The 14,524-nt window shown below is 39.9% G+C and overlaps 1 protein-coding gene across 2 annotated transcripts in view; it reads right to left on the bottom strand.

Annotated features, from left to right (window-relative positions):
- LOC121444478 (protein WWC3-like) overlaps window positions 1-14,524 on the bottom strand; it is a 109,497-nt gene that overhangs the window by 38,540 nt on the left and 56,433 nt on the right. For both annotated transcript variants that reach the window (XM_041646287.1, XM_041646286.1), the window contains exons 6-7: window positions 6,319-6,448; window positions 5,308-5,457 (exon numbers count right to left, since the gene is read on the bottom strand). In XM_041646287.1, the coding sequence (XP_041502221.1) occupies window positions 5,308-5,457; window positions 6,319-6,448 (280 nt within the window). The remainder of the gene's footprint in view (window positions 1-5,307; window positions 5,458-6,318; window positions 6,449-14,524) is intronic.

Below are 14,524 nucleotides of genomic sequence, written 5' to 3' on the forward strand. Positions count from 1 at the left end.
AGATTAGGGATACAAGGGTCATACCTAAATATAATAAACGCTATATACAGCAAGCCGACAGCTAACATCAAATTAAACGGAGAGTAACTCAAAGCCATCCCGCTTAACTCAGGAACATGGCAAGGCTGTCCACTCTCACCATACCTCTTCAATATAGTGCTTGAAGTTCTAGCAATAGCAATAAGACAACATAATGGGATCAAGGGGATTCGAGTTGGAAAGGAAGAAGTTAAACTTTCGTTATTTGCAGATGATATGATAGTGTACATAAGCGACCCCCAAAACTCCACCAAAGAACTTATACAGCTGATAAACAGCTTTAGTAATGTGGCAGGATACAAGATCAACTCCAAAAAATCAGTTGCCCTCTTATACACAAAGGATAGGGAAGCAGAGAGGGAAATCAGAGAAGCTTCACCATTCACGATAGCCACAAACAGCATAAAATATCTGGGGGTACATCTAACCAAGGAAGTGAAAGATCTATTTGACAAGAACTTTAAGGCATTGAAGAAAGAAATTGAAGAGGATACCAAAAAATGGATGGACCTCCCTTGCTCTTGGATTGGGAGGATCAACATAGTAAAAATGGCAATTCTACCAAAGGCAATTTATAGATTCAATGCAATCCCCATCAAGATCCCATCAAAATTCTTCACAGATCTTGAGAGGACAATAATCAACTTTATATGGAAAAACAAAAAACCCAGGATAGCCAAAACAATCCTATACAATAAAGGATCTTCTGGAGGCATTACCATCCCTGACTTCAAACTCTATTACAGAGCTACAGTAATGAAAACAGTGTGGTACTGGCATAAAAACAGAGAAGTCGACCAATGGAATCGTATAGAAGACCCGGATTTTATCCCACAAACCTATGAACACCTCATTTTCGATAAAGGAGCTAAAAGTATGCAATGGAAGAAAGAAAGCATCTTCAACAAATGGTGCTGGCACAACTGGATGTCAACCTGTAGAAGAATGAAAATAGACCCATATCTCTCACCGTGCACAAAACTCAAGTCCAAATGGATTAAAGACCTCAATATCAGCCCGAACACACTGAAAAGGATAGAAGAGAAAGTGGGAAATACCCTACAACAGATGGGCACAGGAGATCGCTTCCTATGTATAACCCCAGAAGCACAGACATTAAGGGCAACATTGAATAAATGGGACCTACTTAAACTGAGAAGCTTCTGCAAAGCAAAGGACACTGTCACTAAGACACAAAGGCAACCTACTGACTGGGAGAAGATCTTCACCAACCCCGCAACAGACAAAGGTCTGATCTCCAAAATATATAGAGAACTCAAGAAACTAGACTTTAAAATGCTAATTAACCCAATTAAAAAATGGGGCACTGATCTGAACAGAGAATTCTCAACAGAAGAAGTTCAAATGGCCAAAAGACACTTAAGGTCGTGCTCAACTTCCTTAGCAATCAGGGAAATGCAAATCAAAACAACTTTGAGATATCATCTTACACCTGTCAGAATGGCTAAACTCAAAAACACCAAGGATAACCTTTGCTGGAGAGGCTGTGGAAGAACGGGTACCCTCATCCATTGCTGGTGGGAATGCAATCTTGTGCAACCACTGTGGAAGTCAGTGTTTCGGTTTCTCAGGAAATTCGGGATCAACTTACCCCTGGACCCAGCAATACCACTCTTGGGAATATACCCAAGAGATGCTCTATCAAATGACAAAAGCATTTGTTCAACTATGTTCATAGCAGTATTATTTGTAATAGCCAGAACCTGGAAACAACCTAGATGCCCTTCAATGGAAGAATGGATGAAGAAAGTATGGAATATATACACGCTAGAGTACTACGCTGCGGTAAAAAACAATGACTTCTTGAATTTTGCATGCAAATGGATGGAAATAGAAAACACTATCCTGAGTGAGGTGTCCCAGACCCAAAAAGATGAATATGGGATGTACTCACTCATAATTGGTTTCTAGCCATAAATAAGGACCACGGAGTCTACAATAGGTGAACCTAAAGAAGCTAAGGAAGAAAGTGAACCGAAGGAAAAACATATAGTTGTCCTCTTGGCTAAGGGAAGTAGACCAAATTTCCGGGGAGAAAATGGGATCTTGGGGGGGGGGTGGGATGGGGGTAAGGGGAGATGGGGAGAGAAAAGGTAGAAGGGAAGGAGGGGGGACCTGGGAAACGGGAGAATTGGGATAAAGGAAAGGTGGATAGGGGAGCACAGAACCACAATTCTTAGTTAAGGGAGCCACTTTAGGGTGGGCAAGCGACTTGACCCTAGAGGGGCTCCCTAGTGCCCAAGATGAGGTTCCCAGTTAGTTCCTTGGGCAGCTGAGGATTGGGAACCTGAAATGACCCTATCCTAGAGCAATACTGACGAATATCTTGCATATCATCATAGAATCTTCATCTGGTGATGGATAGAGATCGAGACAGTGACCCACACAGGAGCACTGGACTGAGCTCCCAAGGTCCCAAGGAGGAGCAGAAGGAGGGAGAACATGAGCAAAGAATTCGGGACCACGAGGCGTGCATCCACCCACTGAGACAGAGGAGCTGATCTACGGGGAGCTCACCAAGGCCAGCTGGACTGTGACCGAAAAAGCATGGGATAAAACCGGACTCTCTGAACATGGCGAACAATGAGGGCTGATGAGACACCAAGGACAATGGCAGGGGGTTTTGATCCTACTTAATGTGCTGGCTTTGTGGGAGCCTAGCCAGTTTGGATGTTCACCTTCCTAGATATGGACGGAGAGGACCTAGGACTTAACACAGGGCAGGGAACCCGGACTGCTCTGTGGACTGGAGAGGGAGGGGGAGAGGAGTGGGGGGAGGGGGAGAAGGGTGGGAGGAGGGGGAGAAGGGTGGGAGGAGGGGGAGAAGGGTGGGAGGAGGGGAAGGGAAATGGGAGGCTGGGAGGAGGTGGAAACTTGTTTTTTGTTTATGTTTTTTTTCTTCTTTTCGCAATAAAAAAAAAAAAAGTTCTCACCTAGAAAAATGCACACCGAGGAGAGCATTGAAGAAAGACTTTTTAAAAAAGCCAGATAGAAAGCTGGCTTGCTTTTAGCCTGCTGGTTGTTGTGAAGCTCATCAGTGTTGGAGGAGGCCGCTACTTAGTTCCTGCCGCTTAGCCCCGAAATAATCACACAGAAGCTGTATTATTTACATCACTGATTGGCCTATTAGCTCTAGCTTCTTATTGGCTGACTCATATCTTAATTTAACCCATCTCCATTAATCTGTGCATCATTACGAGGTTGTGGCCTACCAGAAAAGTTTCAGGACCTCTATTTCCAGAAGTGGCTTCATGGTTTCTCCCTGATGTGGCCTCCTTTCTCCCAGCATTCAGTTTAGTTTTCCCCACCTAGCTCTGTTTCCCTATTGCTCTGCTATAGGCCCAAAGCAGTTCCTTTATTAACAATGATATTCACTGCATACACATCATAACAGTCTATGGAAGGGCGTGGACACAGCCTGTTCCATGTTAGGCTCCTCCCTGCCAGATCATAGTGTGTGTGTGTGTGTGTGTGTGTGTGTGTGTGTGTGTGTGTGTACACGCTTGCATAAGTATGTGTGTTTAGATGAATATTCCTTATCTTCCTTACTAGAATATAAAAACCACTTTCTCCATCATTTAGTTCACTAAGAAGCTCTTCATGTTATGTAGCCTGTAACAGACCATTGGGAAAAGTTATGTGAATATGTGGCTGTGAGAATAAATGATTTTTTTGATATGAGTGAAGGAACTATTTGTGATCAAACTGTGGTTAAATGATAACTTTCTGCTCTATTAATCATGACTAAAAAGCATATGAACAAAAAAAGTATTTCCATGCCAATTATATTGAAGGTAACAAAATCCACACAAAACAAAAAAAGTAGTTAAACCAAGATAACAGCTGTAAGGCTGCCAACCCAGGGCCGACCCTTTTAAACTTCAGGGGCATGACAATTTACAGCTGTAATGGTAGAACCAGCCACCACTCCCAACCTGACATTTTTAGAATGGCTTATTGAAATCATTAGAGAGCTTTGATCTTATCTGTTTTTCTCAAACTAATTAAGAGCTATAAAATCTAAATCAACTTTATGATAAGAAGAAAAAAAGTCATTTCCAGAACTCAATGAGTCTTGTGCATGCTTCCTTTCTTCACTCCAAAATCTCTAGGCAAAAATGACAAGTGTTTCAGCTCACAGATTTTTCTCTGTGTGGCAACAGTATTCTTTAAACAAAATATCCTTTCCCAAAAATGTCAAAATATACTCTGAGAAATAATGAAAATAAAATTGAAACATTATTTCCAGAACACCTAAGACACAGCAATTCATGATATATACTATACTTCCTCCAGAAAGGCACTAATTTTCAAACTTTCAAACTACTAACAACTAAAACACTGACCTTCTCACAAATTGTTTTTACCCCTCTCTCTTAAACTTTCCTTTATTTAATGGGAAAGGTGGCACACTAATATTTTACCTTTACTTAATAACCCTTAAGGAAAAGAACTCCTCCAAACTGCTTTCATGTGGTTATAAATTAATTTCAAACTTCATCTAATGATGTTACAATAATATGTCTTTGATTATTAGCTACCCAGTTTCAAATGATGATTTTCCCAATTTGTTTTTTGTGCTTTACTGATTATCAAGAAAGGGCATGTTAAAATTGTTCCAAGTCTCAAAGAAAATCAATTTCCTGACATTGTCTTAGAAGAACAAGAAATAGTAACAAAGTATAACCCTAACTGACAGAGCCACATAGCCTTTGGAAATCACAGTCTAAATCGGAGATCAGTAATCTGATCCTAACCAGGTCCAGCCCACTGACAGTTTGCTTGTTTGGGAAATAAAGTTTTGGTGACAACCAAAAAGCTCATCTCTTAGGTATCATCCAGGACACGTTTTGTATTATAATGACAGCTGATCAGACAAGGAAGTGACTAGAAAGCGGGAGAGATTTACTATCTGATCCTTTGCAGAAATCATTTGCTAAGCCACACTCTATAATCCTGGATATATATAAAAAAAAAAAACAACAAACAAACAAACCACTTACGTTTAATGCTGGCAAAGCAGCTGCCATTTTTAAGACTCCTAATCATAAGACAATATACAGTCTATACCACTGCACCATTACAGCTAAATGTGAGAAATGTGATTTTTCCTTTCAAATTTACCAACACAAAAGCCAAAATATCTTTGAAGTAGAAATGAAATGTTAGATCAAATGTGTGACACCACCACCAAAGCCAGTGACTCCTCTTTAGGAATGTTCATGTCTCAGCGCCGGGTGATCATACCTCCCCTATAGAGTCAGTCTGAGATCCAGCATCACAAAACTGCTGAGGGACACCAGAGTCACCAAGTGCGCCTGTATTGTGAGGGAGATCTTGTAGAGGGTCCGCAATGGAGCAGCTATTCTTGAAGCTATCAGTAAGCTTGGCCAGGCTCTGGAAAAGAGTAAGGCAAGTTCTGTGAGTGGAGATGGCATGGTTTCCTTCCTCTAACAACAGCTGTTTCTTTCTGGTTCAAAAGGGTCTACAGCCTAAGACTAAAGAGATGTCCCATCCTACTTCCCATTATCATTAATTTTTTTAACAAAAACATATTTTTGATTACTTTAAAGAAAACAGTCATTTCAGTAAAGAGAAACTGAGTCATTCTGGTAACACACACATAAAATAGAAAATAGTCATGGTACCATTGTTCCATCTTTTTAAGCCGTCACATTCCTTAATTTTAAAAAGTGGCCAAATCCCCAAATAGTAACTGGATCTGACAAAGATGCATATCACCTCAAATTTTTTTAATAGGTAATCAAGAGATAAAACGTTTTCCAGACCTCACATTTATAACTTGATTTTTTTTATTCATTGTGCTACCTGGTTATAAGTAATCTCCTGTGGATTTTAGTATGCCCCAAATTACACTAAGTATTCATTCAGGCACATGGAACTTGTTTGTGTGGATATTCAAGAGAAATAGGACTGTTTACCAGTCTTTAAGCTTTGAGACCTATTCACTTCTGGCATCAATGAAGACACTGGAACCAGAATACATAAGTGCAACAGAACTCAGGCAAAAATGTTTTGGAAGGGGCAAGCCATCCTGAGTTTATATAAGGGAGAGGTCAGGCAGAATTAATACACTTAATTAAACATGGTGTGCATGTGCTCAAAAAACACATAAAAAGTTCTCACGAGTTATATATATATATATATATATATATATATATATATAGTAAATATATAAAATGTAATAAATGACAGACAGGTTGGCAGACAGTTTTCAGGAGGCAGCCTTGGTTTCACCTGCATCAGGTCCCGCCGCTCCTTCTCGCCTGTACAAATGGCTTTCTTGATAGTACGGAGCTCACTCATTATAGCCTGGGCCTCATCCAGTTTGTAGTTGGTGTGAGAACTTGACATCTTCCGGTCAATCCTGTTTAAAAATAAGAAATTAGAGTTATTCCACATGAAATCCTTTTAAACAATAAATATTCAAAAGAAATATAGAAAGGTGAAAAATAGTTAAAAACAGAGTTGGAACAAAATAGCAGGGACTCCATGAAACCTTCTGTCTTTGTGGCAAATATGAAGACCTGAGACCTAGCTGATTGATGCCTGCTTTTGCTTCAGGAGGATCCTGTGTAGGGGAGGAGGCCTCTATTTTCTACTAAGCGTCAGGCTCGAGTAATAGGTAAGATTGTATATTTCCTCTTTGGGAGGATAACCAAAGTTTTTTCATTTATTTTCAGTATTATCAAGGTCAGTGGTCAAATATGTTTATTAAATAAACTTATGGCCGAGATTTGTATACCGGAAGGGTACATGGAAAATAGCAAGAAGTAGTATGTTCCAATAATGTACCTGAATAAAAATTGGAACCTCTTTTTGTGGCACTGGGTACTTTTTTGTGGTACTTTTTGTGAACCCAAGACCTTGCACAAGCTAGCAAGCACTCGACCACTGCACTATATCCTCAGCCTCAAAACTTGGAAACTTATGCCTTCTCTATTCATTCACTTCATTATAGTTATCACATCACTATCACTTATACTAGCTACCTCCTTGATACTTTGCTGCAGTCCAAACATCCACTCAGCAAAACTTCTTTTCTTTCCCTTTCCTCTTTCTTTTTTTATTTTTTTGGTTTTTCGAGACAGGGATTCTCTGTGGTTTTGGAGCCTGTCCTGGAACTAGCTCTTGTAGACCAGGCTGGTCTCAAACTCACAGAGATCCGCCTGCCTCTGCCTCCCGAGTGCTGGGATTAAAGGCGTGCGCCACCACCGCCCGGCTCCCTTTCCTCTTTCCTACCCTCTGTCCTCCTTCTGTCTGTTCATTCATTCAGTCAACCTATGCACATAGAGGCCTGGCTGGGAGTAGTAGATATAGAACACAAAACAACCAGACTTGGCTCCACCTTCCAGTTGCAGGCAGTTTTGGGATCATGTCCTCTGTCACGTCTCCTAAGTGTCAAGCCTCAGAAGCCTTTAAGGCTAAGGAGATGGAGAAATTGGTCCAAATGCAGAATGAATTCCTTCCCTGGAAAGTAGCTACCTTACCTGACAGGTTCCTGGCCCACCATTACAAAGGTTCTGAGCCTACTAATTTTCCCACAGGTTATCCTGAAGATCTGGATCATCCTTGTGGGTCCAAAACTACCTGATTGTCCACTACACAAATATGCTATAAGTAGTAGAAGTCCAGCTCTACCATTCATTAGCTGTTGGACCCTAGGCAAAGCATCCATGTCTTTTGATCTATTTCATTGTGTCTCAAATTGGAATACCTAATAATACTTCTCCCACAGGAAAGGCATACTATTTAAGGAGAATATATAAGGAAAGGACTTACCTGGCAGAAGGCCTAGAATGTAATGTTTGTAGTAATTATTATTATCAGTATAATAAAAGTACTTACTCATTGGAGAAAAGGTATTAAATTACAAAATTTACTCTTTTATTATTATTAATAAATTCCTTGTCATATGTGTAAGAGTGTACCAGAGTTGACCTGATTTACTGGCATCCTTGGAACAGAAGGATAAATACAGAAGCAAGAAACCAAGTTGGAACAGGACAATAGATCTAGTCAGTATTTATATGAAAGCCATCAATTACTATGAACGTTTATGAAAACAGAGCCTAAGTCTTTCCCCCAAGAGAACAGATACAAATACACCACAGGATCCCACATACTGCAAGATGACAATCCCAAATCCAGTCATAGCCTGCCTTCACAGGCACTTCCATAAGGGATCATTCTCAAATGTACATTTCTACAAAGCAAAAAAAAATTAGTTATACACTATTTTAATTATTTTCATGTATACTTCAACTAAAGAGTTCTATGCTGAAAGATCATAAACTGAAGTTTGGGCTCTAGGTACTGTTCTTTGTTCTCAAAAGATCCCTACTCTGGTTCCTTCACAACACCTCATGCAAATGATTGAGGTGATTAGCTTTAACTCCTAAGCATCTTGATGGTTGTCATGAACTTTAGCAATAAAACATGAAAAGTTCTGTTGAGTGTGGCATTCAGGCGAGTAGTCAGGCAATGGATGCAGGAGGATCAGAAGTTTGAGGCCAGACTAGGCTACACAGGGAGACCCTGTCTTAAAACAACAAAACAAAATGGACGTGTGTGTGTGTGTGTGTGTGTGTGTGTGTGTGTGTGTGTGTACACGCATGTGTGTTTCCCCAGCATAGTATCAGCTTGCTATTCGGTGGATGAAAAAACAAAAACAAAAACCAATAGCAAAATGACAGCACCAGGCATAGAGACCCTTTGTACAAAAATTCTTTTGTCTTCAAAAGCAGTCCCACTTCTGACAAAATGGTTGGTTTTCTCACTCACTACAAGTGTTTTGACCTGTAAGTTGAGTGTGAAAGTCACAAAAGTTTCTACTCTATACTTACTTAACTGACCACATTTTCATAAGAAAAATCAATGTCATGGACTGAAGCTTTGCACAGAGGAAGCTGCTAAACTAAATGATGAGATAGAAAGGGAGCCTGGAAAAAGACTAGAGAATCACCAAAACAAATATCAACTCCTGGTTCCCTGTTGTCCCTGAATGCCTACAGGTAGGACTGAGAATTTTGTTTATTCAACAACTAGCTCCCACAAGGTTAGAGGAGGCACTTGTTACACTAATTATCATTCACTGGCATATATAGTAGTTACTATTGAAAGGAAGTCTGTGGTCTCTGTAATATGTAAAGGCCCAGGACTTAACAGTAGAAAGAATTCTCTGGTGGAGAATGCTTTTGGTATAAAATTACTGAAGGACAAAGTGACACTCTCAAATAATGATGAGATTCAAGTGCACAGGCTGGCAGTTAGGTCCAGCTGTACACCTGGATCTGGAGTGTAGCTCACGGCTAGAGTATGTGCATAAAATGTGTAAAGACATGAGTTCAATCTCCAACACTAGAAAAAAAATTCCCTTGAGAGCTATTCATCTCAGCATTAGGACCCACAATGCAGGAAAACATAAAGCAGGGTCATCCCATGTATGTTTCCACTTTACACACTCTTGAAAGAACCACAAGTCTTTAACAAAAGGAAAATTCAAGGGCCATACATGTTAAACTGCTAACTGTCAAGAAAGTCACCAAATATGTCTTGTAGGCCTTATTTGAATAATATGTTCTGTATTAATCTTCTGATGAAAGGCTTTACCATATATAGTTGTTAATGTCATAAACTGAAACTTTTGTAGGCTTATGATGTCTATAGAAAAGAGGAAGGTCATCTTCCAAAAAAACCCTAAAGCCAGAAAAGTCTCTAGCCACCAATGGCCACTGCCTCTGGTACTAAGCCTTCCTGTTGTTCCAGAATGAAAAAAAGAGCAAGGCCTGCAACCAACCCTCACATAGAAAAGGGAAACTTGACTATATTAACGTAATTTTCCAAGTTCCTGGGAATGGGTGTCGATAAAGCATCCATAGCTGTATAGATATGTTTCATAGTGAAGGCTACAATCCCACATCTGCTCATCTAGCAGACCTGAATGTGGTGGCTACACTGCAGCTTTCAGCAGTTGCAGCATTAAAACTTGGCCATTGTTAAAACTTGTAGGGGAGCCAGCAGCCTGTTGTGACACTAGGTTGTACTAGGAACAGAGGCCGCATCAAGGAAAAGAGACCCAACTTCATCAGCAGCATGTGCAATTTAGCCCAATATTGAGCACTGCAGAGGCCTCCAGAGAATAAAAATGGACTTCAAGGCTTGGACCTGGGCTCTGGCCACAGCTCTACCTAAGTAGCCATGAGACAGTGAAACACAAGAAAGTTTAGTGACTAGCAAGATGGCTCAGAGTGTAATTGCACTCACCATATAAGCCTGATGACCTCAATTTGGACCACAAAACCTATACAAAAAAGCCAAATGTAGTAGTGCGGAGACAGGAAAACTCACTGGAAGCTTATGGGTCAGATGACTTTGATATGTGACACCTCAGAAATAAGAAACCATGTCTCAACAATGTAGAAGGCAAGAATCAACTCTTAGAAGTTGTTCTCTGACATCCACAATATGTGCTATGCTACCTGTATACCCATATTCACACATCACCCCCCTCTCTCTCTCTCTCTCTCTCTCTCTCTCTCTCTCTCTCACACACACACACACACACACACACACACACACACACACACACACGGGGAGGAGGGAGGGAGGGAGGGAGGGAGGGAGGGAGGGAGAGAGAGAGAGAGAGAGAGAGAGAGAGAGAGAGAGAGAGAGAGAGAGAGAGAATGAATGAATATAATATATGAGAGTAGCTTGTTAGACCCTGTTTCAGGGATACCCTGGAACAGAAATTCTCCAAAAGGAACCCACATAGGGGCTCTGGGCCATATCTCATCTCCATAGATTTCCTATTCTGTATAAGGTTGTTTTCCCAGAAGGAAATGGACAGTGTCTGCTGTAAAAAATGTGAAAGGATCTGGAGAGAAGGCTCAACAGTTAAGAGCACTTGCTGATCTTGCAGAGAACCTGAATTCAGTTCCCACTATGCTCATATGGCAATTTACAATTGTCTGTTATTTCAGTTCCAGGAGGTCCAATGCTCTCTTCCATACTCCTCGGGCACGGGGTACACAAGTGGTACACATACATGCAAGTAGGTAAAACTCTCATATTCAAAACATAAAAATAAATATTTTTAAAAAATGAAAGTCATTGGATTACAGATTCTCAAAAACTAAGCCTCTGAAAAATCATTATCAAAATAATTGCATATTATTACAAAATACATTGCTACATAAACTATGTTATTCAATCATATATAAGTATTCTGGACAGGTGTTGGTGGTGGCACATGCCTTTAATTCCAGCACTGAGGAGGCAGAGGCAGGCAGGTCACTGTAAGTTCTGGGATAGCCTGGTCTACAAAGGGAATTCCAGGACAGCCAGGGCTACACAGAGAAATCCTGTCTCGATAAAACAAAAAAGTATTCTAATAGAAATAGCATCTACAAATAATTCAGTATATCAAGTACCTAGTAGAAGATGGCAGAATCATGCTACATGCTTTACACTGGGAATATCATTTAAGCTCTAAACAGATTTTTAAGATAATCATAATCCTCTTATAATGAAGAAGTTGAAGTTTGGAGCAATTAACTAAGTTAAATGTCTAGATGACAAGTTAATATGTGGCAGGGCAGGGATTCAATACTCATCCATACACTAAGCTTACACAGGATCAAAGTGTAAAGTGATGTCCCTATCTGTGCAGTGTGTCATACATCACTCACTCAGAGTGGCCAAGTTGCGACCAGACAGATATTTACAAGAAGTAATATTTCACAGAAGTCAAAATGCTTTAATTTTACAATCACAACCAATAATTATCTAACAAAAACTTCGAAAGGACGAGATCTTTTTTTTTTTCACTTCTGAAAATTTTACTTATCTAAGACTTCCCTTTCTTTTTAAAAATTCTTTGTTGGGGATGGATCAAATCTGAATCCCACCATTGTGAAAACTAAGACAGAAAGTTATAGGCTGGATTACATAGTGAGTTTCAGGTCATCCTGAGATATAGAGTGAGCACTTGTTTCCCCAAATAAATGTGTATAGAAACTCTGGTCAAATTCAGATGACCACTCAATTATTTTGTCTTTAATAAAGCATCAATATGCTTTACTTCATAAAGAAAGTCATAATATCTGCCAAAGGACTGCATTTTTAGTTTTGTTATTAAGAGTATAAATCTGTGTTTATGTTCTATATTTCTGATAATAGAAAAGTGATCACTTCTCAGGAAAAATAAAATATACTAACAAAGTCATACGCTTTTATGCAGTGTAAAAAATATTTAGTACAAAGACTCAAAAATCTTTAGTTTTCCATACTCTGTTTTGCACATAGCTCAGGACAGTTGAGTAGCTTGCTGAAGGTTAGAGCCTGTAAGAAATATAGTGAGAAGGCCAGAGAAGGCTCCTCCTATCATTACTCATCCTTTTCATCATTAGGTTAACAAGACACTCACAGTCAAGGGCTCCAAATGCCTACTGTGTCAAACCTGAAGACTACTCATACACTCAGCCTTATAGGTTGGTTTTTTTTTTTTTTTTTTTTTTTGCCAAGAAGTAAACTGAGGGGAAAAAGGGATAAAATATTAGCTCAGATAGGGAACCTCATACGAGTAAAAGAGACATTTAGAGATGTTTATTTTTAACCTCATATCATATTGCCCTAAGGTTTCCTTTTTGGTGATCAGTTGAAGAAACTGGTAGAATTTACTAGAAGAAGAAGGATAAAACCTAACACCTTAAACCTTCATCTTTGAGAAAAGAGGTGCCAGTTCTCTAGAGCTATTCCATGTTAACACCACAGATTACAACACAAAAGAATAAATATTTTTGTTATAACCACTACATTTTAAATTAGCAGTTCTAGAACTGGCTTTGAATGTGCATCAGGAAGCTTTTGGCAGCTTGCTGTTAACAGCAGGTCCTGTGTGCAACCTGGGTCTGTCCCATCACTGGAAACAATGTTCATTTTTGTTTCCATCCCATTTCTGTGTTTTACTGCTGAATACTGCCAGAAGGGAATTGCACAATCTGTACCTTATGCTGGTGCTAAGGGGGTACTGTTAATGGAACCCTACTCTAGTTGTACACAATTTTATTATTTTTTGGACCTCTAAATCCTCAGACAGAAAGTGTTAACTCTCTTATCTAGTAATGCCTCGGCATGATATCAAATACTTAGAAGTGTGTAGTCATTCTCATTTAAGCAAATAGGTGTAACTCTTATCCATCCTCAACTGGAAGTTCCTTACTCAACTGTAAGCCTGAGAGGCTCACAGAGTGGTAGGAAAGAACCTAGTAGAAACTGGTTATTGGACCACTTAGTGGACACTCCTTTTGGTAATGTGAATAGCAGACATAAGTAACAGAACTTCTTAAAGCCCAGGGCTCAAATGAAACATAATCCAAAATGTAAAGCAGAAGTAAATACTTGAGCAGTTAATAAGAAGGTAACCAGGCCAATTAACAGATCTCCCTAAGATCCTGGCAGCCCAAAACTTTTGGACTGAGGATGACCTTTCCTCAAGGCTCAGAGGGCCCCAGTATTTATGGGTGAAGTAAATGACATGACAGCTAGCAGAGACCATGGTATCAGTCACTTCCACAGCACTCAGACTAGGATCCATTCATTATGCTGAGTTATCACTGTTCAAGAAATTGTCTGAGTCCTCCTGGTGGGGTAGAAACCAAGGCAAAGTGTCACTTGAATCATTAAGGTAACCAGCAAAATAAAAATCATGAATCCATAGTTTTAAACAAATTGAAGCCACTTTAGGGTCCACGTGTAAGTGAGAGTTTGCCTCTTTCAATAGGATGGTTCATCAAGGATATAAACAAGATGTCACTTGCCCCAGAAACCCACAGAAAAAAAAAGGATGAATTTAGGCAGTAAGCACCAGTACTAAAAGCAAGTGTCCCAGCTAGCAAGGTGGTCAAGGGGACTGGCATGGATGAATGAGATTGAAACTAGGGGCAAATGAAGTTGGTCCAGTAGGCTAACTCATCAAACATCTATCTTATATTCTAGGAGAGAGAGAGAAGGCTGCATGAGAATCATAAGGTGGGGAGATATTTAAAAAGAATCTCTGTGGTTACTCACAAGAATCATGAATCACAACAGTGGTTCAGCTCAGAGCGGACAGAGAAGAATCTGTGAGAGGGATTGGGTGCCAAGTGTGGAAATATCACACCACAAACAACAAATATGGTAGTAAGGGAGTCAGGACAGAATTCTGGCCATCAAACCAGTATCAGGGACATTGCATTGTTAGGAGAAACTTAGAGTAAAGCCATGTTAAGTGGGCTTCTCAGTCCAGACAGCTTAGAATTAGCACAAGTTTCACTTCTGCTCTCCAAATGGGGCACTACCAAGGGGATTCTGTCCATACCTGTGAGCATGCCTAGCACATTCTTATGTTTGCTCATTCCACCAATATGCTTTAGTTTTTGCACCCTTCTATTTGCCTCTGGAC

The sequence above is a fragment of the Microtus oregoni genome, unplaced genomic scaffold (assembly GCF_018167655.1).
Source record: "Microtus oregoni isolate MIOR12 unplaced genomic scaffold, Mior012 000127F_ref0000509, whole genome shotgun sequence".
NCBI lineage: Eukaryota > Metazoa > Chordata > Mammalia > Rodentia > Cricetidae > Microtus > Microtus oregoni.